General features: G+C 39.0%; 1 protein-coding gene across 4 annotated transcripts; it reads left to right on the top strand.

The window, feature by feature from the left end:
- The first annotated feature begins 427 nt into the window (after positions 1-427).
- On the top strand, positions 428-27,775 carry CHODL (chondrolectin). Of its 4 annotated transcripts, none has more exons than XM_057413059.1 (8): positions 428-571; positions 15,683-15,995; positions 16,755-16,912; positions 20,865-20,912; positions 21,278-21,361; positions 23,016-23,118; positions 25,502-25,580; positions 27,234-27,775. In XM_057413059.1, exons 1-8 carry the CDS (start codon positions 481-483, stop codon positions 27,234-27,236), a joined length of 879 nt encoding a protein of 292 aa, XP_057269042.1. In that variant the 5' UTR covers positions 428-480; the 3' UTR covers positions 27,237-27,775. The 4 variants fall into 4 exon arrangements, with proteins under 4 accessions (XP_057269042.1, XP_057269044.1, XP_057269045.1 ...); XM_057413061.1 differs by lacking the exon at positions 25,502-25,580 and adding an exon at positions 25,298-25,370; XM_057413062.1 differs by lacking the exon at positions 27,234-27,775 and adding an exon at positions 25,298-25,370.
- Positions 27,776-27,821: the final 46 nt, after the last annotated feature.

Raw genomic sequence — 27,821 nt, 5'->3', positions numbered from 1 at the left:
AGCCTCAAGCCCAGGGCTGGAGGCGCTCGCCCTGACGGCAACGAGCCGGCTGCCGCGCTCCGGCACCTTGGCATCCCCCTTCTCAGCTCCGGCGGCCGGCGAAGAGGGGCGGCCGCTGGAGGGACACCGGTCCCCTCTCCCCCTGAAACCAAGCTGCTGCGCGGCAGGACCCGCGCCCCACGGCCCCCACAAGGGTGGAGCCCTCAGAGCCCGTCAGAGGCTCACCTCCCGGGCGGTATTTCCCCCCCGCAAAAAGGCTGGGGCTGGCTCCTGTCTCCGTCGGGGCCTGTCGGGGGGCGGGGGCGGGGGCGGTCCCAGGCGCCCGTCTGGGCCGTCCCTTTGCTGGGGAGCAGATATAGGCAGGGGCACGGCAAGGAGGAGAGGCGGTGGCGGGAAGCTGTGCGGAGCCCAGTGGGCGCCTCTTACTGGCGGGCGTCGGCCTGCCTCGAGGGCTTCTTGGAGGGGAGCGGGACAGGCGCTATGGGGTCCGGAGGTGGGCTGGGGCTAGCGGCGGTGCTGGCTGCCGCCGTGCTGTGCGGGCCCGGGGGTCTCGCTGGGCGCGTCCTCAGCGGTGAGTGCTGGGGCTGGTGTGCTGCGGGAGTGGGGCTTGGCGTGGAGCCGGGTGGTGTCCGGGGCCGGTGTGGGGGATTCATCGCAAAGAGCAGCAGCCACGGAGGGGAGCACCTGGGAGCGAACCCACTCGTTAAATGGATCCACTTGTTAGAGGCAAGCTGTGAAGTCGCTGCGGAGCGGAGCCGAGCTCCGGGCGCACCCCCTGCGCCTCGGCAGGTCCCGGGAGGCTCTGGCAGCAGACCGGGCATGGGGCAGCCTCCGCCGGCCCCGCATGGCCCTTCGGGGCTAGGGAGGTAGATGTGACTCTTTGGGGCAGGAGCTCTGCAGCAGCCTTGGCTCAGCTCCCACCGATACGGCTTGCTTTCTTGTACAGGCAGAGTTTGGGATGTGATTGATCGCCTGCATAGTGTAGCTCTGTTTTAATTGTTTTAAAAGAAAAGAGCGTGTACTTGCTGCAGCGTCTTTCTGAGGAACAGCTATACATTGAGCTTTGTTTGCATCTATACAGGAATGTTTCTTCTTTGTTTATAAGACAGCTAGAAGGAAAAAGCAAACTTTTAAGGGCATACATTGTAAATAGTTTTGTTATGGGCAGATGTGTCTACACCTGTCAAAACTGAGAGGAAGACAGAACTTCAGAAATCTGTATCTAACATTTGAGCTTCGGTTTAACTGAAGAGCTGTGGGATCACATTGTGTGTTTCCAGCACACAGGTGCATATGTTTAGAAGCTGCTGAATATTTTTTTTCAAGTTGTGCTTTGGAGCAAACCCTGCAAGCTAGAGCTGACAGGCTGCTGGGGAGGCACATTGTATGTGCAAGCACATCCGTACATTTGCCTTGAAACAAAGATTTGCACACTTGACTGCACTTGTTAACAAATTGTGTGTATAAATCTTTGTGTGTATGTAAGAACATGCCTTTTTACAGACTGATTCCAGGGCAATGCACGTGATATGTATACAGTTGTTTCAGAGGCTGTAACGGTAGTATGTTGAGACATTTTTTGTAATTATTTTAATTATTTTTTATTATTATTTTTTCGTAGCAAACATTTGGTTCCTGCATTCAGATAATTTTTGTAGTTGCTGTTGGAGTACAGTCACTGACTATTTTGGTGATGTCTTACTCGAAGCAGGTTCCTGTGCAGAACTGAGATGTGCTGTTGGACTTTTGGTGAAGCTGTATCTTCTAGGAAGCAATAACTAAGTAGCAGTGCCTGAAGTGTACTCTGGAATATTTCATGTACGTCCGTTATGTGAATTATATAGCCATATATGATACAGCAAAGCTCTTAGTTTAACAATTTCTATGGATACTATGTAACACTGTTACTTCAGTGAAAAGTGAAGTTTACGCATCCACAAGATGCATTTTGCATTACTAGCCTCAGCACAAGAGTCCATGTGTGGCTGAGGAAGTCCCGTCCATTAATCTTCCAGCTGAAGCAAACTGAGTAGATGTGCAGCTTTTTAAACAATGTGTAGTATATGTATAGTGCTTAGTCAAGCTGTTCCTAGATGCATATAAGGCTTCGGGATTTTGAAAGGGTACAGGCTCTACCCCATATTTCCCTGAAACATTTCAAAGCATATGATGAGTCTCGTGTCACTGTATTATGCAGCTTATACTTGGCTGGTAGAATATAGGAGAGGATTTTTAGCATCTTACAGAAGGAACTATGTATGTGCTATCAGGTATTAGCTGAAATTGTATTCACTAGATAAAGATTCTTTAGATTATAACAGCCAAAGATAACTAGCATGCTTATGCCAGAATATTCTGACAGACTGACAGGAGGACTTCTCCCCAACCACACACTCCTCCCAAGGACCACATCCCTTTCCTGTCACATGCACATGGATGGGTCTAGCACTAGTGGTAGCAGGTATTTTTCAAACAAGAAATAGTAGTTTTGAATCATTGGGCAGTTTTTGCTGTCCACCTGACTCCTGTCTGGCTTGTCTGGCTTATCTCTCTATATTGTAGAACCATCAGTTTGGATTTAAGCAGGTTCTCATTTCAGATTTTAAGTCTACATTTTAACAGACTTGTTCCTGACAAACTGCTGGTTTATGCTTCAAAGATAATCTGGAATAAATAGAAATCTCACTGTTCTCATTCCAAATAAATTAAATGTGTAATTCTTATTGCTCACATTAAAAGTATGCCTGAAATTGACCTGAGTGCTGATTGGACCTTGTGGAAAGCCCATTTACTGCAGAAAGTTTGTAGCAGGCCTAAATGCAAAATTTCAACCATTTTAACCACAGTGTCAAGAGAGCAGAGAAGGAAAGATCTAACTTTTCAAAATTCCATTTCCTTAGGTAAAGATTTTCTGTTTCTTTTTTCAAAGTTTGTTAATTTTCCTAGGTTGTAATTTAGATGGTTATTGGCATCAAACAATTCACATTTAGGTGTTATTTCTTTGTCATCTTTAATTTGGGAATTGTTGGAGAGAAGTAATACAAACGCCTTGTAATTTTTAGTGCAGTTAGATAGATGTTTTGAGAGCAGTGCTCACAAGCCTCCCCATCAGAATATTTAGTGTTGCCAGAGAATTGATTCTTAAAGAAAAAAATCAAAGCAGGCTCAGGAGAAACTGCTGAGTCTGCCTTGCTGTCCCATGACATCACAATGAACATGAAGTGATGATAATGCAATTTGCAAAGATGCAATTACTTTAAGTATCTATTGGGCAGGAAAGATGCAAGCTAATCTTATTACTAATCATTTAACTGCCTATATATTAATCATAGATGTTATAGCTTAATGACTGCTGTATGCTGTCTTTTTTTATTTCTATGGGTTTTAAAATTGGCTCTTTGTTACTGTTATTCATCACTGGCAGATTAAAAACTGATACATTATTTTAAAGCAATAGGTATCTATTTTGGTGTAAAGTATTTGTGTGAAGTATTAAATGAAGAAAAACATTTGGTGAGCCATGAAACAGCAAGAGTTGCCCCTAAACTATAGTTGCCTTTAAGGATGTGGATATGTTCATTCACACAGTTTATGACCAGATTTGAGTTGGTCATAAAATATTGTAAAGTAAGATAATTAAAGAAGTATCTTTAATGGTAATGAATTGAATAGAGATAACAAACCCTCTCTCAAAAAGCACAATTTTATTCAGTTCAATTGGCTTGGCCTGCTTATTACACCTGAGTTTTGTCTGTCAGACTTTCAGTATGTTTGTGGATGAAACCTTCTACCGTTTTTGTTCAGTGGGTTTTGTTTTTTTGTTGGTTGACATGGACTGTTAACTTTTAGCTACACTTACATTTGTAGCTCAGAATCTGAGAAAGTGTAATTTGAAAGCACACTGCTAGTCTTATCTACAGGATACATACACATTGTGCATTGAACGTAACATTTTGTTGTGAATGCCCAGCATTAATTTCCATGCTAGAAAAGCTTTTAATGGACATGCATGGCCACATGGTACAGGATCGTTTTGTTCAGTTGTAAGTCTCAGAAATCATTAAAGCTGAAACTCTGATGACTGCTGGGGAAGCTGGGCACTTAACTTCCCAGGATGTCTTCATTAATTCGTCTCCTTATACACCTATTCTAAGCAGTGTCTGTCTGGGGACAAATCAATGATCTAGGTTCTTAAAGTGAAATAAAGTGATGACTCTTGGCTATAATACATATTTCTGCTAAACACAGCTTGCTGCTAACAGGGAAATTCCATAATACCCTGTGGAAAGACACTTCATATTAGGTAAACTGCTATGACTCTTAGATAAGAATACAGTTTTGATAACCAGAGATGCATGATGGTAGATAAATACTTGGAGGTATTGGAAGACTGCTATGGGATCTCCCAAGAGCTTTCTCTTCTCAAGCTTCAACAAGCCTTGAGTATAAGACTTTTGCAGGAAAACATGCTTTGGTTCATAAAGTGCTCTGTACAGCACTTTGAAACTGTATCTGAAACTAACTCTCATAATGACTTTCTACTTGGAAATCTCTCATGAATCAGAAAAGAATGTATAGTACTAATGTGAAATAAGTAAGGTGAAGTAATGCTTTGATAATTTCTACACTGTAATCCCATACTCATACCTGTCACTCATTAGTTGGAAATTATTTGAACCTCTTGCTGAAGCAGTCCCTACTCTCACCACTCAGGCAGTGGGACCTTCAGTTCCAAGCAGTCTTAAGAAATAATGAGTCCTAACTAAAAAGTTGGCATGGCTTTAAATCTAAATGTAACTGCAGTAAACAGCTAATCACTCTTGACTCACTTTATAAGTAATGAAGGAAAAAAAAATGGTTCACTTAAAAATAGGTCTGGAAAATACTGCAGCTACACCATAAAAATGCCCATTTCTTTCAGCTGTCTACCCAGTGAGGTCAGGGATCCAGCTCAGCTAGAGAGAGGTACATTGTGAATAAATTTTGGTGGGGGTGAATCCCACTGTATATCTCAACAGTTCCATCCCATACAGGGTTGTATACATGTTACGTGAATTAACCAATTATGCTTTACCTTCATTTGAGTTTCATAATAAAGGATCATTTACACGAAGAAAAAATATTCTAACTTAATTCACTTCCTCTCAAAGGTCCCTTCTGTTTTTGCCTTAAGTGAACTGTCACAACTTCTAGGATCCTATGTGGATTGTTGTTTTTTTTTTTTCCCCTAGTTTTTTAGTAGAAGGTGAATGCGCAAGAATTTGCCTGTTGTTTTCCTTTGAGCTTGAATTGTTGAACCGTTGCAGAAAGACAGGCACTTTGTTGTAATCATGTACTATGATGCATATAACTTGTTCCATCCAACTTAAGTCCATAAACCACAAAAATAAATATAATTTCACATCAATATACATATATTTTACCTACATCTCATGGCAAATACAGGTATCTTGGTAACAAATCCATGAAAGTACACTTACTTGGAAAAAGGCATTCAAATTCCACTGAAAAAGAATAAGAGAATGGATGATGCTTGCTCTGGATGATGCTTGATGAAGAATATTTTAATGACTAAAGTTCTATGAACTATTTTTTTCTAGAGACAAGAAATGAGCAATCAGCGGGAACTGTCAGAAGTGCTTAAGTTTATGCCTGTGAGAAATTCTGTTGAGGGAGTTTACTGAGGTATATAAAGTTAGGTACGTGTGAAAATGTCTGCCAGTTTGGGACAGGAGAGTAAGAATATTCCCTGCTCCCCTAGTCTGGTACACATTATTCTTAAGCCATTCAGACTTGACAGTTTTTGTCAAGTCTATCCCACAACATGCTAACAACAATTTACTAGCTGCTGTATTACGTCTGTCTTAAAATCTGGGAAGCCTGTTCTGGTCTTTACAGCTACACAGAAAGCTACTGATGAAGGGGCTTAATTTGCCAGTTTTGTCAGTGCTTGTGTCAGTATTTATGTATATATATAGATATATATATATGTACATAAAAATACAGCTGAAATGATGGAACACTTGTGTGTCATTAGGCTATGATATATAGAAAAATTATATTAGTCTTTGTGTATATAAGACTTTTGGTTTTGTTTTTTTTCAGTCCTGTGTGAATAATACACGTCCTGGGGTAGTCTTGTAGATGTGTAGATCTATCTAACACATCGTATTTCATCTTATTTTGAAAAGGCTCAAAGAGATTCTGTTCACATTTGGGTTTTATCATTGACTTGTCTGCTTGGATCTGTGGAAGTGAATAGTGTTATTTACACCCATGAAGAGTGTTATACTTTGGGTAGTTTTTCATATTTTTTTTTTAACATAATTTGTTGTCGGGGAAACTGAAGTCCTGAGTATGTATATTTTTGTTCCATGTCCTATGCTCATGGTGACTTTTTTCCTCTTGCAAGTTGAGAAGATGCAGATTGTACCATGTTGAAATGCAAGTCTATCATCTCTGAGGATGCCAATGCTAAGGAGCTTGCATTGCTCACAGTGACAATGTTGCTAGACCTTGCAAAGACAGATAGGAGAAAAATATAGCTCTGACACCAGTCTTGGTTTCTTTTTAATATGGGAAAAGAGAAGGCAGCTTGCTGTTTTTAGGGTGTTGTCTTAGCAACTATGTTGGCACTTTTCATGAACCCCTAGGACAGTGCAGTTGTGGACTGGCCCCTTATAGAAGCAAGTGGCTCTCTGCCATGATCAGCCCAGTGATAGATATATATATATATACCTGTAAAGTTCACATGATCAGAAGAATGGAAAACTGCTGTTACAGGAAAAGCTAAATGGATCTCGGGCTTTAAATTTATGATGTGCTAGATACCTGAAATGGAGCTGCTGCCAAAAAGTGGGTATTTTTCACGTAGAAGAAAGGAAAACTGTCAGGGTTTTACTGATCTGACTGGGGAGAAAAAAACTAGTACTTGGGAAACACTTTATAGTTGGGCTTTTTTTTTTTTTTGACACTGACCTATCACTTGAGTTGGTGACTAGAACTGTTTCATAAAAATGAATATTTATTTTCCAGTTGAAAACACCCTGTATTGATTTACATAATTGAAATCGTATGTTTTCCTGCAAGGGTAATTGAAGTGTTGATTAACCTCTAATGAGATTTAGACATCAAGCTACTTCTTTACAGCTCCATTATCATTGGCCTGAGATCCCTGCCATGTGTGCCAGGGCTGAGAAGCTAACTAAGAAATAAATGTGTGTATTATTTTCTTTGTTAAATGACTGAATAATCCTATCACTGCTTGGTGAAGATGGCAGCTTTTCATGTGGGCAGGTATTCAAGTTGCCAGCACATCAAGAACAAGCCTTTATCTGAAACCCCACATCCCTGATTTTAAAAATCCAGACAAACTTGTCTGCTCTGGGGGAGATAAATCCTCCCAGCACTTTATTCAACATAAGGAAAAGCTTACCTGTGTTTTGCAAGACAAGGATTCCTGGCTTGCATCTTCCCAAGACCTAGAATAGTGCAGGTTCTGAGCACATGGAGGCTTTGACAAACCTCCACCAAAATAATCTAGTTAGTTCAGTACTTGTCATCAGTGTTTATATGTAATTTTTTTAACAGTCTATTTTAGTAACCAGCTATCTTGCAGCAATATGCAGGGAAGCTATCAGCTTTCATTTTAATTGCATTTGCATTCAGCCAGATGGCAAAACCTAGGTGTTAGTGATCAGTGATATTAACATTTAAATTAGCACTGCCCAATGCTCCTTCACAAACAGGCTTCCCTTTCTGATCACTTGTTTTTTGTAAAAATGTAGCTGCTCTGGATCTATTGAGAACAGTTGTGATTCGGAAATAACCAAAACAGCTACTTGTCCTCAAAAGCACTTGGAAACACAATAGCGTAACTAGCTAGTAAAGACCAACATACAGGTGAAAATTTGCTCTATTTCAGCAAAAAAAAAAAAAAGTGAAAATCGATTCCCATGGCAAAAGAGAAAATAAAGAAAACAGACTGGACTGGGACATGATTCTTGTCTAGCTTCATATTCTGAATCACTACTAAATCCATGTATGAATGGTTTAATGCAGTACTTTCTTTTTACTTAAAACTTCCATCGTGCCCTGTTTTCTCTCTGCAAGAGTTGCATTAATCCTAGAGATGGTTGTTGTTTGGCTGGTGTCTGAAGACCTCTCTCATAATCTTTGCTAATTCACAAGATATGAATGGTTAATGGCTAAAGATAGGTTATCTGGCCTGTGACTGAGAGAGAATACAAAGAATTTGCCTTTTACCTATGATTTCACACATGCTGTCTATACATCTATAATTTTTACATGTTAATTCCTAAGAATTTATCGAGAAAGGGTCTCCCTTATGTTAAGTATTGTAAGAAGTCTGGCTGTGGATGAGTTTTGCTTAAGGGAGTTTGGAGCCAGCCTCTATTAAACCATCTTGGACATTGTCTACATGCTAATGGCTGTATGATAAGATGCATACAAATTGTCTCTACACATGTATACCTTAAATAAAGCTACTTAATAGGCAAATTTGGCCATCAGTTATTTTATCTAACCTCTTAAAAGGGACTTGGAACCTTTGAATGTTTTTCACAAAAGAAAAATAACTTTAAAGAAACTGATATGACAATTGAGCATAATCTCTAATCCAGAAAAAGTAGAAATTGATAACAAATGTATCTTCTCTGTTCGGGCTTGGTTACTAGGAGGTTAGGAGGAAAAAGGTGCCTATTAAGGTATGGAAGAGTTAGCTATGAAGATAGAAGTACAGATAGATAGAGGCTAACACAAGATCTGTATCCCAGTTTGTATTTGAATGGCAAATTTTTGAACACAGAATTCCTTAAGCTGTGCAGAAGTGTGAGCTGAGCAACATCTGTGATTTGAATATTGACTCAACTGGAGAATGATGTGTCTTCAGTATTACAAATTTTGGTACAGAAGATGGCAATTTGCTTTTGTCATAATTGAAAGCAATATAATTATGAAATCTTATCACAGTAGTTTTTTTAAAAACTCATATGAATCATCAGAAAAAACAAATTTAATTCAGTAGCTGGATACAAATATGCAGTAGAATATCAACTGCAGTAACATAATACAGCAAAACATGATCAGCGGCTGAACTCATAAAATCTGACTGGATGATACAAAGGTCAATTGACAAAATGCATCAGCTTTGAATCAAAATGTGATTAGGAAAATGTAATATCTTTTAGCCTCTTACTGACCATGTTCTGAAGTGCATTACTGGGCCTTGGCATGGAGCACCCAGTGACACAAAGGTAGGTGTAAACAAATTGTGCCCAGTGTCCTGTGTGCTGGCTATACAGCCTTGGAGGTTGGTGTCATCACACAAGCCCAACACCAAGGCAAGCAGAGAATAATTATCATAATGCAAGCAGAGAAATATTATCTGGCCAGTGAAATATTTGGTTAATTCACATAGATTTCTGTCTTACTATTATTTCATGATCACTTTCACTTAAGCCATCTTATTTTGTTACTTTATTTTCAGAGGCCTCCATCAGCATTATGCTGGCCTTTGGGACTCCGGTTAGTGTTAAATATTTCACATTTCTTTGTACCAAATGCTCCTCTGTTTTCTGCTGAACCCTTTATTTTAAGAAGAAGAAAGTTGCAGTGTGAAGACATAATGGACTTTCCTACATTTGTGCATTCCTTATCTCCCCACATATGCTTTGCACATGCAGCAGCTATTCCCCTCTAATCTAGGTGGATGCTAATGGTAGCGGACCCTGGAGTGTAGGTTATTTTATGAAGTTGAAGAAGGATGGAATTTAGCAGCAGGGAGCTTATCTTCTATCTAACGTGTTCAAAACATCCAGCTGAATCATGAGTGTTACTCAAGATAGCCTTTGTGCCCCCATGGTTCTTGGGGATGTAGTAGTTAGGACTGAGTCTGATGCTCTTAGGGAGATGAGTCTTTGAGCCTGGATACTTTATCAGTAATTTTGCTTGGAAATAACATTTTGTTATAAATTCTGTCAAGACAGACCAAGGAACCTATCTATCATTTCTGTTTAATGAAGCATCATTATTAAAACACAATGGAGACATAATTGATTGAAATAATATATGAGAATTTGCTCATTTCTCCTTTTCTTGAAAGATTTTTTTTTTTCTTCCTGCAGAAATGTTTTAACTAAGTATCCAGTATTTCAGCTAAAAGCTACCTTTGTTTTAATGTTGATATGAAAACATTCTAGTATGGAGCAGCTGTGTGACATGCAAAGACAAAAACTAATTCATATAGATGATAGCTAGCACTTCCTAGAGCAAGTACTGTACACTTGTTTTCTTCAGCTAATGGGATGATGAGACAAAGTGAGTGCAAGGGGTTTTCAGCCAGATCAGGTTCTCTGCAGTAGGCAGCTAGAGCTGCTAAGGCTGAGGGAAATGACCAAAGCTATGTCGTTTGGCTGGTGTTCACAGAAGGGATAGAAAGAACAGACCTGGAGACATTTCCGTGAAGGACACTGGGGAGATCCAAATGTGTGGTTTTGGAAGCAGGAAATACAGTAAGAATATGTTCTTAGCTCTTAAACTAAATTTTTGGTTTCGTGCTGAAGGGAGAACTAAATACAATAACAAGCATTTTCATTTCTGGGTAACCTGTGGTGAAACATTGTTTTCCTTCATGTTTTCTTCCATCTCAAGCATCACAGGGCAGATTTTGTGGATGGGTTGTAAATGCCTAATTTGCTAATATTTATTCCCATTGTGTAGTATCTTAGCCTGATTCATTCTAATAATAGACTTGCTTACAAACATAATTTCTATTAAATTGTGACAGGGAAAAAAAAAAGAATTCAATTTATTCAGTTGAAATAGCAAATGTTGCATTAGAATTAATGCTGGAGTGTTGTCTGCTGCAAGATGTTAGAAGGTAAAATAGTTAATAGTAAATGTTTCCATACTTAGCTTGTCTACTGTACAATGTGGTCCATTATTTCATTTTTCATTGTCAAATTATTTCTGCTTTGTAGTTTACAAATTAGTAGTGCAAGAAAGCTGTAAAAAATGAAGCTTGGAAACTTGACATCTCGATGTCTTCCGAGAAGAGCACTAAAATGTCAACTGATTTGCCAGCTATTAAGGCACAACTGCAGATTTCCATTAACACATTGAACTAGCTCTGCTACAGCAGATGAAAGTCCCCTTCAAAAGAAGAAAGAAATGATTCAGACTAGGTCACTGCCTAAACATGGGGACTAAATTAAGTAGAACAGAAAGAAAATCACAGCTTCTTCCAGAAAGCTTACTACTCTGCATCACATACTTCATTCACATTGGATTAATGCCAAATATTTCTTGGTTTCTTGCTGGTTTCCCTGTTGTTTTGTAGAGGTATATTCTTGCACAAGTGATCAGCCTCTAAGGAAATTAAGGAAATAATTTCTGTTGCCACAGGTATAGAGAGCAGCAAATGAGAGAAGTCATTTAGGAGTTAGATTGTATGCAAATATTCATTTGTTCAATTCTTTCACTTTATAATACTTGATTTTAGAGTTTGGGCCTTCACATCTGCATTCTGGATGACTCCAGGAGGGCTTCCTGTTATAAGTACACAACAGTCACAAGCTGGGCATGTATTAGAGACTGCAGTGACACCTACTGAGCATCTCTGCTGCCATTGTACATCACAAGTGCCTGTCCTCCTCCCTGCTCTGTACAGTCCCACCTGGTTTCCTCAGCTTGTTGTGAGTGATGGAGTTGAGCCTTAAGGCCAATGCAGCTTCCATACTGGACCAGTATACAGCGCAATTTACGGCTTACGGACACAAGCCTTACGGCAGCTCAAACAGCGCATGCCATTTGGGACCATGAGTCTCTGTGTGGATGTGTGTGTTACGGATGGAAAACTAGCTATTTTCCCATGAGTTGGAGGCAAGCACAGGAACTGAGATGGGTAGTGGCCAGCCCACTCATCTCAGTGGATTAGACATTCCTGCATAACTGAAATCACGACAGGGATACTTTGATACCTGAATTTGCTCATAGCTTACTACTTGGTGTCAAGGAGGAGTGTGTGTACAGAATAAAAGGACTCGTGTAGAGTTTATTTCTAAAAATTGCCTGGGAGATAAAAAGAACAAGGCAGTGGATAAAGCATTCTCCATAAATCTGCATACAAATCTTGAATTACTGTTCTGAATCCAATCTTTAGTTACATGGAGAGGTGTGGTCCCTTTTTCTTGTAAACAATTAGTGTCCTACATAATTCAGTGCTATCCTTTGGATGTTTGCATTGTCATGTGTACTCTGGCAATAAGCCATTGTCACTCACCCTGTTGTGAAGATAAAAATGTTGATCAGCTCCATTTTCACTGTGCTCTCTATCCTGTCAATGAGACAGAGGTCCTGGGGAAAATAAATGATCATGTTAACAAAACTGGAATTGCAGCATTATAGATGAAGTGAATGAGCTGTGATTTCACATGCAGCTTTCATTCTTGCACTTACTACTTTTGAGTATTTTTTTATCACTGTTTCTTTGATAATAGGGATATTTTTTCTTTTTGTTTAAATAAGTCTTATGGAGAAATCCACTGTTTTATATACATCTCTAGCAAAGGGTCTTCCTTTGATTCTTCAGCACCGTTGCTCAGCTAAGGCTATGGCTTTTACTACATTAGACTCATAAAACCATAAAATGGTTTGGTTTAGAAAGGACCTTAAGGTCATCTAGTTCCAACCCTCCTGCCATGGGCAGGGACATCTCACATTAGACCATGTCACCTAAGGCTCTGTCCAACCTGGCGTTGAACACTGCCAGGGATGGAGCATTTACCAGTTCTTTGGGTAACATGTTCCAGTGCCTCACCACCCTTACAGTAAAGAACTTCTTCCTTATATCTAACCTGAGCTTCCCTGTTTCAGTTTAAATCCTACTGCTACAGTCCCTGGTGAAGGCATTCATTGATAACAAGACTTTAACCTATATGGACAAAAGGAAATGACAGGAGAGGATCTGGGACATGCACAACATTGTTAGGACATTTTCAGAGGAAGTCCAAATAGGTGCTGTCTTCCTGATCTCAGATCCTGGCTTTTCCATGGTTATGTGTGGCACAAACTTGTCCTTACATTAGGTTATTCTTGTTCCTGTATTCTTTTGGCAGGTTAACTACCTGTAAGTGACTCTTCAGATATCTGTCTGCCTAGCCTAACTAAGAATGAGATGGTAAAGACACTTCTTACTGACATTTTCCCAGGTGAACTTTAATAGGGTATCATAAAGAATGGGTTTCAGAGGTTTTTTTATTTTTTCAGCAAGATTACAAGCATTGTAGGAACCACTAGAAAACTAAGTATAGTTAATCCCTACTGCCCCATAGTTTAGCTTTCCATGATAAAAAGGATGCCCAAAATAAGAGTTACTTTCAGATTTAGCTAAGTCTTTAGAAAATCTTGGTTTTATGTTCCTGTATTCATGCAGCTTTGATACAGTCTCCTTATCCTCTGCAAATTCTTGAAACTATGCTCTGTGCAAGTATGCTACTCATCATTAGTTACAAAAATGAAGCAACATTGAAGCAAGAAGAATTAACTTTATTGTATCTTTTAGGCTTTTCTTTTTTTTTTTGGTCCACTTCTGTGTTTATGCATAGAAAACACTGGCTTAAGCAGCTTAAGTACAGTTTAAGCTATAGGATGATGTTGCTGTTTCCCAGTGACAAATAACTGCTCCAATTATTTCTATTTTTACTTCTTTTTTTTTTCTTTTTTTTTTTTTATAGTTTTAAGGTAAAGCAGGGTAAAACCCATTCAAAGGTAAAGCCAAAGGGTTATTTGCATGAGTTCTGTATTGCTTAGGTATGGTTAGTTCTGGTTTGCTTAGGAATGGGAGATGAATGCAAGATTTTCAAATGCAAACCTGACATGGTATGAAAACATACTGTCCTTGCTGAATTTTCCAGTCAAATGATGAAATTTGTTGGTTTCTAAGTAATCTAGATAATGCCTGATAGTTCCTATTACTTTGCTATCCTTCAGTAATTCTTGGTTTACAAAAGAAACTCTTCCTCTTCTCTAATGACAAGTTTGCATCCTGAAAAAAAAATGATTTTACTTGATAGTTAGCTTATTTCCTTGTATTTAGAACCCTTCCCTGTCTCTAAATAAACAAACTGGAGTTCAGTTGCAGCTGATAGGTGAGTTTGTTCATTCCACATCTTGTATATGTTGAATAAACTCTAGAGACTCCCGCTAGTTGAAGATTATGATAATTTTTCCTTTTTGGGAAAAAGGCATGTGTCTTTCTCATCCAAAGAACTGGAAGGAATAAACATTACTTCCTCTTTTGGCTTTTGATTCTTTCTACAGACATAACTCTGAAAGGCAAGGGGAAACTGGTGTGAATGCAGTAATCTACTGCTTTCTGAAAGCATCACAGGGCTTCTTTACCGTACCCAGTATTGTGATAGCTGCTAGTATCTGGAGTTGTTTTCTGTTTTAAGGGATGTTAAGAATGTGGCTGCCTCTTCCAGCACCTCCAGTCCCAGGACTCCCTCCTGTCTGGCTGCTGGTACTCACCATCATACCCAGGCCCCCCCCTGAGCGGAGGAATGTGGATGCTGCTTTTGCCTTTGCTGGTTCAACCAGCAGCAAAGCTGATCAGGTATCACAGAGCCACATGCACAGGCATCACACAGATTGCACAGGCAAGGTGCTGCCTTCAACAGCACCCAGGTGAGGATCCCACGTAAACAGACAGCCAAAAGCCAAATCCTCTCCTCCTCATCAGCTGGCAGAGATGGGTTGTCACTAGGAAAGATGAACATTCAGACACATACCCTGTTTTACATGACTGGCCCCTTTCTCTCTATTTCTGCTTTGTTCTTCCCCATTCCCTAACTCTGCATAGCCTCTCACCAGACTGCATAGTCCTACCAAACCCTGAACATCCTTATGAAGCTGCAAAATCCTGTTTGTCTTCAGTTTCTTGATAGCCCACCAATTAGTGTGTCTGATGAGTTTTTTTCTTCTTTTGGGGGTTTGGTTTTTTTTTGTTTGTTCCCCCCCCCCCCCCCCCCATGTTTTTCTGTCTGGTTTGTGCCTGTACATTTTGTTTCTTTGTATTCTTTTTTGCACTGAGAAAGCCATTGACCAGATAGCTTACAGGGGCAGACACTCTCATTCCACACACCCTTAGAGACATGATAGCAAAGAGAGCTGTGAGGTCCTCCTGAATACAGTCTCTCAAGATTAGGTACCAAAATCAAGAAACTGCTTGCATCTTGATGCCACTAAAATTGGGAAATTTAAGTACTTTTTTCAGATCAAATAAAAGTGAAGTTGGTCCATTAATATGAAATAGTTAAGAAAATACCCTTCAAACAGATCCTGGCTTTAACAGAGGGGCCTGATGGTACAGTCATTAAAGTCAAGAATATTTTTCTAGAAGTTAGTGGGAGTCTTTAGTGCCTTTCACAGGCCTTGGGAAGAAAGCCATGGATTCCTGTGAACTGTATGATATTTGCAATTTCAATTAACACTAAAGTTTTCAACAGTGTCAGCATCCTAAGTCCTTTCAGACAGGGGCATAAGAAAAAAAACTACTGTCCTCCATCACTGTATACGTGTTGTGCTGTATATATGTATTTTTTTTTCCCATTTGTGATATTTGTTACTATATTCTGAACACTCTTCTATTTATATTTTTCAGGTCAAAAGGTGTGCTATGGTGACTTCAAGCGTTCTTGTTACAAGTTAGCTTATTTCCAGGACTTGTCTAGACGTGTGGGCTTTCAGGAAGCCCGCCAAGCTTGTGAATTTGATGGCGGGACTTTACTGAGCTTGGAAAGTGAAGCTGAACAGCAACTAATAGAAAACATGTTGCAAAACCTCACTAAATCAGGCGCTGGGATTTCTGATGGCGATTTCTGGATTGGGTTGTGGAGAAGCAGTGATGGACTAGCCACCTCAAGTGCTTGCCCTGACCTCTACCAGTGGGCTGATGGAAGTATTTCACCATTCAGGTAAGTGTGTAAAACTGCTTATTGAGAAGGTTTCATGGAACAAAAGGGAGAGTGAAATGCCTAGCAAGTCAAGTCTTCTAGGAAGAAGCTTATAGACTTGCTGTCCCACAAAGTTAGTAGCATCCCTCCTTGACTTCTCCAGATAAAGGGGAGCTGGCAACCAGGGTTTTGAATTTGAAGTGGTGAAAGTATGTCATAATGTTGCTTCAGCCTACAATTCTCTTTACTCACATCTCATGGGTTTGCTTCTGAAAGGCTTTTGGAGTTTTTTCTGCTACAAACAAGAGTCCTCAGGATGCGGTCTGAAAGCAGGAAGACAAATTGTGCAAGACTGGCCACCTTGAATCAGGGTGTCAGCCACCAAGTAAATTGTGCATGTTACTTAATGTAAATTACTATGTTTCTGCACTGTGTTTTGAAAAGCCTTTCATTTTCTGAGTAAGCGAAAGGCCAGAGTAGCAGCAGCTCACAGGACTTGGGACAATGGGACAGGTAAGAGAGTCAGATAAGAAGAAAAACAGCAGAGCAGCAGGGTGTTATTTCTTCAGAGGTGCTTTGACTGGACAGAGCTTTTGGTTGTTAAAATTCAGAGATGTGGAGCCCAGGCCGTAAACTCCTTTCACAGAGGAAATGCAGCATGTCTTGGAAGAGGATGGAGCCATTGGGGCTTGCACGTCTTCTCTGATGTAAACTCCTTTCCTCGGTGTCCTGATGAACTTTACTGTCAAAATTTGAAAGTTTGTCTTTGTGTACTGCTAGAAATTGGTATACAGATGAACCTTCCTGTGGAAGTGAAGCCTGTGTTGTGATGTATCATCAGCCAACTGCAAACCCTGGTCTGGGAGGGCCATACCTTTATCAATGGAATGATGATAGATGTAACATGAAGCACAATTTTATCTGCAAGTATGGTCCAGGTAGGTGAAACTAAAGTTCTGTTTCACAGGTGGGACACTGTCTTAGAAAAACAGTTGCCCTTTCTGTAAGGGAGTATGCAAATGTCTTGTGGCCTGTTGTACCGATTCTTTTGGTGTGCAGGTGCCTGAGCTAGCATTAACAGGGGATATAATATGTCAAATCTAGTGATAATTTAAACAAACCTATCTGAATCCAATTAGAATGTTTCAAAATTATCTTCACTATCATGCATTCCCAGGTTTACTTTGACGTAACTCATTCACTAGTTCTTTTATTCTCCACAGAGTGATTTAACTGGCCATTTTCTACTTCCCTTTCTTGCTGTCAAGTAGGATGACCAAGACATCTTTTGGTCCTACTGTAAAAAAAATAAAAAAATAAAAAAAAAAAAAATGAGAGGAAGAAAAAGACATTGTCCTTGTAGGTGCAGACTTTTGTCATTTTATACCAACTTACGTTTGTAACGTAATTTGTTTGTTTCAACTTACATTTGTTTCAAAAAGTTTTGGCTTTAGGAATGAAGTTCTGAACAGCAGGAAGAAAATTCTGCATTTGTGCATGCATTTCATAGATATGAAAAGCAGATGCACACTAGTTCAGATGGTGACAGAAAAAGCTAGATCTTAGGCAGTTTGGCTGTGCTTGCAGACATGACATGGGTTCTGTATATGTCAGTAGAGGAAACGTGAACTGTAAACTAGAACTATGTGCAAACAGAAGGACCTGAAAAGTAAACTTTCAAGCTGGGTCTGAAATAGCTTCTACTTTTGGTGGTACTTATGGTAAATTAAAACATGTTTTTCAGCAGGATCATGAAAATATTTTCAAATAATTTATGGTGTGTCTGCTTTTAAAAAATTGAGCTGGAAGTCAGAATGCATGTGAAATCCTACCCTTAGCAGTGATTTGACCTATATAATTCTGCAGTTTCATACCTGCTTTCTCTACGCTCGTGATCTAGCAATAACCACACTCTCTATAGAGATCTGTCTGTCTGTAGAGGTCCAGGCTATTTTCTTCCTTGAGTTTTGGTGGGTAGATAGCTTTCTCACAGTCTAATATCTTAATGGAGATATTAATGGTAATTAATATTGCAAGTAAATATTAAATAATTGGAAGGCTTGATATACCTACACATTTTACCCCCATGCCCTAAATATGTTACTAGTGACTGTCACTATCTTATGGTGATCGGTAATTATCTTAGTCACTGTCGTGGTTTAAACCCAGTCAGGCAACTTGCTCACTCACTCCCAGTGAGTGGTGCTGGGCTGACAACAATTGAGGCCCCCCTCCCACACCCCCACCGGGGCTCTCCCCTTCCCCGCTCCCAGAGGAACGGGGAGGAGGATCGAAAGAGTGCAACTCCTACAGGTTGAGATAAGAACAGTCCAGCAACAAATGTACAACACAAATCACCACCGCTACCACCACCGACAACAATGATAAGAGAAAATAACAAGGGAAGAGAATACGATACCACCGGCCAAGAAACGAGACCCACCCGGAAGCCCGTGTCCTTCTGGGTAACTCCCAGTTACCCCCCACCCCGGGCATGACATGCTGTGGTATGGAATACCTCCTTGGCTAGCCTGGGTCAGGCGCCCCGTCTCTGCTTCCTCACAGCTTCCCCTCCTCCCTGGCAGAGCATGAGCCTCACAAAGTCCTTGGTCAAGGTAAACATCACTTAGCAACAACCGAAAACATCGGTATCACCAACACTGTTCCCAGGCTGGCAGTCAAAACACAGCACTGCACCAGCTACCACAAAGGAGAAACATGACTGCTACTGCTGAACCCAGGACAGTCACATAGGCCATTCAAAGAACTGTAACATATGCAATTTATTACTTTTGCAACTGACCACAATTTTTTTGAATAAAAACACAATTAAAATGTTTTAGGCTGTTAAACTAACAACATTTTTGTATCAGAAATATACAGGTTTGATTAACTAAAGGGCTCAAATATATTTCATGTCTTTAAAACCAAACAAATTTAAGTGAAGCAATCATTCTGTAATACCAAGTTACTTACCATTCTAGTTGAGATATGACAAATAATTGTGTTTTCCTATTGCTTTTACAACCTGAAAAAAAGTGCCAGGTATTTTGGATTTGCAGAAAACCAAGTGATAAAAGTAACAATGGAAATGAATTTTTATTTCTTTCACTATGTATAAGTAGATTGCGAGGGTGTAGTGGCACATATAAGGCAAATAACATATAGGTAGATTATTATGACTGGCATTGTTATGCAGCTAAATACAGTACTACTGAATTGTAGCTATTTATTTCTCAAGTTGTTGGAATTTCTGCTCTTTAGCAAAACAGACTATTCTCTAGAAATTTATTTTTTTTTATCACATGGAGGAGTAGATGCATTAATGTATATAAATAGGTACATGGTATCGCTTTCACTGCCTGAAGAAAGTTCCATAATATTTGTAAGCAAATGTAATTTGCTATATAAAACCTAGTGAGACTTACAAATGACTTTTTTCCCCTGCCCCAAATAACTGTAATGGCTTCAATGTCAACCATTTGCAGTACTAAATGCATCCATTTTACTAGGAGTATGAAAGTGCCACATGCATATTAAATTTCACTTTGTTACCTGAGTATATTATTTTTCACAGCTTTCCTGTCCATTTTAAGTATACGGTATACCAGGCACAGGCCAAAACACAGAGGTTGTAAGTGACCATGACGAAATTGCATCTAGTTGTATTGGTGGGAAGTTGAAGAGCAGTGCTCATTAGGCAGTCTTACTGAGTCTTACTAGATTTTTCTAAGCCTTTCTTATAGTACCTCCCTTGACAGCATTTACTGTTGCAATGTTCAGTCTGGCTTTAAATCATATTAATCATTCATCAACCTTAAATTTAATTATAGGTTGGTAATTGCAACCAGTTAGTTCCTGACCAGCTCCTGTAGGTTTGATTATATAACCAAATAAAAAGTTCACCTCCTCTTCTGCTGTCTAGAGCCAGCAACTCAGTTCTTTGTGGTATTTTTATATCTTCCTTTATGTATGCCAAACATAGTTCTTACCAGAGTAGATGAAATAATTGTCTTTGTTCTAGTAGTCTTTATTCTTTGATTTCTCCCAGCATTCTATGTTTATCAGGACACTTGGAACTGCAAGCTCATAGCACTATTATGTTAATATAATCCTACGGTAAAGGAATGGTATTGAAACAGTCATTCAGTTTCCAATTGTATGCCCAAATATGAAGTAATGAATTCTGTTGCCTTTGTAAACTTTTAGTTGTAACAATAGCCATCAGTAAACTTGCAAGCCTCTGTAATATAGCTCAAAGCCATCAATTGGTTCTCCAGTTTCTGATGCATTACAAGAAATGATAGGATCATTTATCTTCTTGTGATTTCATTTCCTTATATGATGTATTAGAACCAATTGCCCATGATTTGTATTTTTGGCTGCCTATTGCAAACCCAAGCTGCATGAAAATGACCTTTAACCTCACAAACCTGTGCTGCTATGTTTTGCTTCCTAGCCAACATTCTGCAAGCATTATTTTGAAAATCTGAAAAAGATTTAAGTATTCATGAAGAACACTTCTTTTCTTATACTGTTTTAGGACTGTCTGCACAGATGAAACTTTGAATATGTTAGGAGTTTTATTCAGCACGAGAAATTAAGGGATGGAGTGATTTAATCAGTAACCTAGCACAGGTCACCAAGAATTGGAACCAGAATAAGCTATAGTTGTTTTCTAAGGAGCACAAAAGTATGAACTAGAAGTGATCTGGCACTAGTTTGCAAATAAGTGTTTGGTAAGCAGATTAAATGCTGAAGAATTAAGCAATTATTGACTTTGGGAATGTATCTATTTCTGTGATACTGCATGCAAAATAATGAAAATATCTGTTTTAATACAAGCAGTTTTCATTCTTCAACAATCCATTTCAAATATTGATTTAACAGATATTGTCTTAGAAAAAGAGTTAAGAGACAGAGCGGAGCCAGATTACGGTAAGAAATTTTGAAACATTAAGTTGAATTGCAATGATAAATACATAAAGTGATGGCTTACAAGAACCTCAATTACTCAAGTTTTACAGCCCATAGTTTAGAACTGGAACATAGGAAAAATGAATCCTTTAGAGAGCAATATCAACAAATATATGGCTGGTGTTCAGAATAGCACTGCTCATAATTCTTGTTCCAGATGTACTCCCAGTTTTGCAATAAAATGATGTTTACGTGTTTATAGCCAACAGTAAAAAAAAAAAACTGTTTGCTTTTCCAATTTAAATTAAGATGTAATTACTATTAATTTACTTAACAACATAAAAGCTGTATTTTTTACTCACTAAAATATCTGGTATCCTTTTCAGATATTTTTCCAACAGTGCCAGCAGGAAATCCTTATGACACAAGCAAACCAGAAGATCAGTATCATGTTATTGCTACTGAAACAGGTAATGTGATCATATGAGTTTAGTATTCTGGTAAAAATATTAACAGTGGACTCAGTTAAATTAATCTTTGACAATTTCCATTGTTGTCAGGGGGAAGAAGCAGTCTATTTCCCCAGGAAATGCCCTGAAAATTTACACTTTTGAATAACATTTCAAGAGTTTCAGTCTGTCCTCTTTGTAATTGTGGAAACAGATCATTTCCGTGTCTCTGCAGACTTTGATATAAAGCTACAGTCTAGCAGTCCTTGAAATCTGCACTATTGTCTCTGACCTGGTTAGTCTCTGTCAAGATCCAAGATTTCACCAGTGCTCACCCAGCTGTGGGGCATCTTCTTCTGGGCTGTGGTAACCAGTGCTTTGCCTCTCCATCTCCTTCCCACCTCTTCCCCAACATGTGTGACAAACATACAGTGCATCTCTTTTATATCTGATAGCCAAGGCTCACAAAAAGGCACAAATTAATCTTTCCTAACAGGGCATGAATTTTTAAGTTATCTGCAGGATAGGTATTGTGCTGTACCTATCCCAAGTACCCTGTGTTTTAAGGAACACCACATGCTAAGAGAATTTAAGTGCCTTGCTGAAATTTCTATCAGAGATGACACTTGGTATTTTGAAAGTGGATACCCACTGCCTAGGAGCCTGCTGTAATACTCCTAGCTACTTTATTTAGCAATTTATGTCCTGAGTGGAGTCCTGAGTTTCAAGGGTTATAGCATGGCCTTAATTCAAGGAATTGAACATCTCTAAGGAGCTACTCAGGATTTTACAGGATTACACCATGGGATTATGGAAAGGTGATGCTCCATTTTCACACTGGTTGGTTGGATATGAGCCAGTTTCCCATTGTTTGTAACTCGAGAGGAATGGATAAACTGATGAGCTGTATTTTGAAATTAATAATGATATTTATAAAAACCATGCAAAGACTCATAAACAAAACGAACCTGAACATTCAGATTTAGTCTTGCTAGTGAAAATATATTCAAACAGGACAATGTGTGAGAAAGTCTCCACAATTTGCACGTTATATGAATACTGTTAAACATGGGCATATAGTTATTGAAAAATGGTCCTTTTGTCAGTTTCAGACATCATCTATTGCAGGCAGATAACAGAGTCTCAGCTTGGACCATTTCCCATTCCTTTTGTCCAGAGACCTATAGAGCCCTGGCTTTAGCTCTCTCCTGGTTAGTCAAGGAGAGTGTATGTTTGCCTTTAAACGGTAGTAGGGAGACAAGAGCAGGGTTTGTTCCTCTTGTGGTCCTGCATGGGTGGAAATCCAACATGTAAGGGCAACTGAGTAGACAGATATATGGACTGTAAAAATAATAGGCTGTGAAATACACTCTTAAAATACTTGAATTTTCAATTACAAAATTGTAAGTCTTTCATGGATGCATACTGAAAAAGTCAGAATTCATGTTTCCTTAAGATATGTTTTGCTTGTCACTGAAGAAGTACTGTTTTATTCTTGATAGTGCCGAGTTATGGTTTTGGACCTCTTCCTATAGAAGGAATGTATAAATATGCTTTTGTTTAAGTCAATGTATTTCTGATATTTTACTCCAGAGTTTTACTCACATGAATACTCTTAACTCATGTTAAGAGTATTTCAACATGGGAGGCATTAATGAGACCTTTTGTCTTGTAGGTATAATTCCAAATCTAATTTATGTTGTAATACCCACTATACCACTACTGCTGTTGATACTGGTGGCTTTTGGGACTTGCTGTTTCCAGATGCTTCATAAAAGGTAAAAGATATTAATCCATAATAGTTTTATATCACAGAATTCATGTTTCCATTGGCAAGCTATTCATACTGAAAGACTGCTTACATCTGTCCGCAAATAAGCATCTTTTCATCTATTAAAATCCAAGTAGTTTACAGCTGTTACAGATGAATATTCACCTTCAGGCTTTTCCACAACATGCTGAAATAGTTCCATGTTCTCAAAGTATATTGCCATTAGGACTTCACCCGTTTCTGAAGAAGATATCTTTGCTGACCATTTGATAGGCTGAGCTACTACCAGCACTTTTACTTACCCTCTTCCACCATGATTACCACCGATAGAGTATGTGGGCTCTGGGAAATAGTACTGGGGTCCTCACTGACACAGCGCAAACTCAGGGACTCGCCTCACTTTGACATAAAGTCCAGTTTGTTCCAAGGATAAACCTCAGGGGCCTGCAGCTGCTTAATGTTGTTTCAGTGTGCATACCATACGAAAAACAGATGGACCGCTGGAGCAAACAAATTGAAAACAAAAAGCAAAAATATGTTTTGAGCCACACACCAGTGCAACTCCTTTGTACGTCATGTATCTGCCAACGAAAATGTGTAAATGATAAAAAAATAGATAAATATCAAACAGATACATATAGGAAACACTTCAGCATATGAAACAGGATATGTATTGATCCATGCTTTAAAATTCTTTTTCTTAAAATATAATGTACCAAGATATGACAACATACTTTTTTTTCCTCCGAACTCATCTTTCTGAAACTTTCAAGGGTGCTTTTTACGCTGCAGATTTTTTTTTCCAGAAGCATTCTCGAGTAATATAATCCAGAAAAGTTTAAACTTAAATATATTTTATGGATAAACAATGTTTTGGCAAAAAAGCAAGATTCACAAACTGTTCTTCTTCTTGAAGAGCAGGAATATTAGTAAGGAATACAATATCACTTTTTTTAGGAAATCAGAAAATAAAGTTTCCTCCTTACTTTTAGTCTTTTTCTTTTTCTGCGTGCTTTTTTATTTAGCATTTTCTGTAAACAGCTGAAACACATTTCAGGTGAAAAAACACTCTAGATGTCAGGTCATCTTATATCTTTATGAGGGTATAGTGATCACAGCACTCCTTAGTAATATGTCTGCTTGAAATGAGTAATTGTAAAGAAAAGATGTTATGAAGTCTGCATCATAAACTAGATTGTGTCTTTATTTAATGCACTTTCCTATAAAGAAAAGGAGAAAATGTGCACTTTCCAGTGTGTTTTATGGCAGACAAATTCTTGCTTGTGAAAGCATGCCCCCTCAGCACTGGGGCTGTAGAAGGCCAGAAACTCAAAGTAGTAAAGGAAGCATATGTATAACAGTAGAAATTATTTAAGTATTCTAAATCTGGAACCATTATAACAATGGACCTGGATTTCTTGGTAAGTATGACAAATGTGTTCATGCCTTTTCTGGCAGCTCTTTCTCTCCCCAGAAACGGTTCAGCTTTCAACTATTCCTGGGAAAACAATGAGAGTCGTGGCCCACTGAAATCAATAGAAATAGTAGTGTTGACTTCACTGGGCTTTGATCAGGCCTATTTGATGCTATAGCAGGTCATCCAGAAGTAATTAAACTGAACTTCCAAGACTTAAAAATTATATGACACATACTGGAAATTCAGCTCTGAAAATTGTATGTTTTCTGTTAGCCGATTAATTTGGTAGATCAAATGGTACAAAATTCAGAGAGAAAATTATTTAAATCAAACCAGGTTTGGTTTGTGGTTGTGGATTTTTTAATGTGTGTGTTCCCCCTCCCTTCCAAGTGTTCATTTTGGGTTGCACCAGAGTTTTTAATTAAAGAAAAACAAAATTTACTTTAAAATTCATTTAAGTCAAAAGATGATATTTTGGTATCACCAAAAATGAAGTATTTTCTTTTTTATCTGTTGAGAGAGAACTTTGTTTTTTAAAAAATATTTTCCCATCTGTTTTCAGTAATATTTCTGTGTATTACCTACCTTGTCAATCATTTTGGTTCACCACAGATGCCCAGTTCTTGGGCAAAAAGCAAATCAAAAAAAGAGGCAACCACTTGAACTTATCAGCTGGATGCTATAGAGCTTTAGGAAAGGGATTTTGTCCTGCTGGGGAAGGAGGGATCCCCAACTGTCAAAATGAACCTGACTTCTCATTCTTTTTTAGGCTTCCACAACATGGTGACCTTTCCTCTGAAAGCCACAATCCATGGCCAACCAGGACATGCCTAGCTTGAAAGGTCATGACTAATTTTGCCTAGTGTTGGGCTCTTAAAGGGTAGTAGTAAGGAAAAGCAAAACATCACCCCTGTAGCTAGTAGAAATGATCAGCTCATTCATTCTTAGATGCTCTCCCTTTCATTTCTTCCAGGGAAGCAAGGAGAAACTGCTTCAAAGACCCATCTCCATTATCATCTGAATGCCTTGCAGAAAGTTTAAATTCCAACCTGGTATATTTCTCAGTTTTATGGTTGCATTTTATGGTCAAAACGGCAATATAATCAAGCTATTTGATTGCATCTTCCTTACCTTTCTTACTAAAACCTACTTCCTGAACCATATGTATAGCTGTTGAAAATAAGTGTAGGTTTGCTGAAGATAAGCTCATTTTGTACAGCTAAAGTTCTGATCCAAGGTATTTAGAAACTGTTCCTGCTGTATGGCAAGGAATCTCCATTCAAAGCATTTCATCATTAATCTACACAATATGCCTGCTTTTGCTGTATTGATCTGGAAGGAAGTAGTGAATTTCTTTCATAAAGAAAGAAGTGCCGAAACTACTTGATTCATTGCAATTGCTTTGTTTATAGCATTGTGGCCTGATCTAAAGTCCACTGAAACCAATGGAGTTTTTTCAATTACTCCAATGGGCTCAGGTACTTAATGCATTACTTCATAGGACTTCAGAGGTAAGTCTGGGGGTACTAGAAATTACTGTTCTGTCCAGTTCCCTCAAAGTATATTTAAAATCAACTCAGACTCACATTTACAACCAGGGAAAGGAGTAAAACTGAATGTGTAAGACTGCTGGGATCTTGACTCTCAGGTTTACATCCTACAGAATTATGTAGAGCTACTTCTCTGGTTTTTATTTAATTGGGGAAAAAAAAAAATCACTGTGAAATATTCTGGCCAGAGACTAAAAGATTTTGATTAAAATACAGCTGCAGTTGCTCACAAAGCTCCTCTTCAGTAGACTGCAGTGCACTGTCACCTACCCTCTCTAACTGAGGGGAATGGGTGTGATGTACCTGTCACAGCAGAGATGCTAGCCATATGGAAAGACTAGCATCAGTTTACAGGGTGCTTCAGGGCTCCCTGTAAAGACTGGAGTGAACACTCTTGCAGTATCGCAGAGCAAGTAATTTTGTAAACAGTTTAAGCTTTTTTTTTTTTTAATTAAAAAACCCCAAACAAACAAACACAGAAACTACTATTGACAGTTTTGAATGAAAACTGGCCTAAGGAAGCTTTCTACCAGTCATTCATTGCCAGAAGTCTGATTCATGTGCCATTACTTCATTAGAAGCTAGGTCAAGCCCTGAAGGAAGCTATACCAGTATGCACTGGAACTCATGAGCGTACTGCAGTCATGGCGTGCAGCTCCATGATGTGAATGTGCAGGGTTGCTGTAGCTCCCTGGGGGTGGGTGGGCTGCACCCTTGGCACATCCGATGTTGGTTCGCATGCTCCTGTCCCATGTACATCCCTCAGATGAGGGAAGTGCCCAACCTTCCACCACCCTGGTCAAATAGTGTCTGCAACCATCTCGTGAGAAGACCACCATGTATGTAAGTGTGGTTGAACATGCACTGAAAAACCAAAATGTGACAAGTCAGTTGTGTTCCTGGGAGCAGCGCAGCTGAGCAGGGTGGTCTAGTAACTTTGGTAATAGTTGCTTACCTCAACCCACCACCATAGTGCTATGCTGGGTGCAGCATGGGCATGACCCTTCTGTTGTTCCCACATGGGGAACCTATGCAATGAAAGCAACAAAGATGTCCTTCAAATAGGGGGTGGAATACCCAGGTCTGATCGCAAACCTGAATCAGGACTGCAAAGGCATGCATGCGCTGAAAAGACTTTATATTTTTCCTTTTCAGTAAAGGAAGAACAAAAACCAGTCCAAACCAGTCCACACTATGGATTTCAAAGATGCCTAGGAAGAACAGTAGCATGGAGGTATAATGACTTACTGACTGAAAACAAGCAAAAATAACATTCTGCAGTCAGGCTGTATTATATTGTCAAAGAACATTAGCTTGGAATGGCTTGAAAATGCAAAGGATCTACAAGAATGAACTGTAAGCTCCCCCTTGAGGCAAATGTTCAGATCGTTTTTATATAATGTTTGATTATTAATTCAGTAACAAAATATGCCATGCTAAATAAAGGGTATGTGTTTATTTTGCTAAGAAATGTAAGTTAGCTAGTTGTGAGCAATGAAATGAACAGAGTGTTTGAAGTTTTTATGGGGAAATAGCTACAATGTATATCGGTTTTAAGACTGCTTGTAGTTAAACAAACCCTCTTTGTTTCCTTTAGTCTTTCATGCATTGTAACCTAGTTGACGTACTGTAAATGGAACTGACAATTTTACAGTGTAACAATTATTTATCTTTGCATAAATGTTTGATACAAAATATTTGTTTAATATTTATTCACACACTTAGCACCGTTTTTGAGCCTCA

This window comes from Pezoporus wallicus, unplaced genomic scaffold, assembly GCF_028554395.1.
Source record: "Pezoporus wallicus isolate ANWC-B61680 ecotype Strahan unplaced genomic scaffold, APGP_CSIRO_Pwel_v1 contig_6484, whole genome shotgun sequence".
In the NCBI taxonomy this organism is placed as follows: Eukaryota; Metazoa; Chordata; class Aves; order Psittaciformes; family Psittacidae; genus Pezoporus; species Pezoporus wallicus.
Note: the sequence above shows the minus strand (reverse complement) of the source record. Positions and strands in the feature narration are given on the sequence as shown.

Bases quoted from the DNA above. Each gene is read 5' to 3' on its own strand.
- CHODL (XM_057413058.1), top strand. From the start codon at position 481: ATGGGGTCCGGAGGTGGGCTGGGGCTAGCGGCGGTGCTGGCTGCCGCC. The intron at 15,996-16,754 runs GTAAGTGTGTAA...GTGTACTGCTAG, and splicing joins GGAAGTATTTCACCATTCAG to AAATTGGTATACAGATGAAC. The intron at 16,913-20,864 runs GTAGGTGAAACT...TTGATTTAACAG, and splicing joins TATCTGCAAGTATGGTCCAG to ATATTGTCTTAGAAAAAGAG.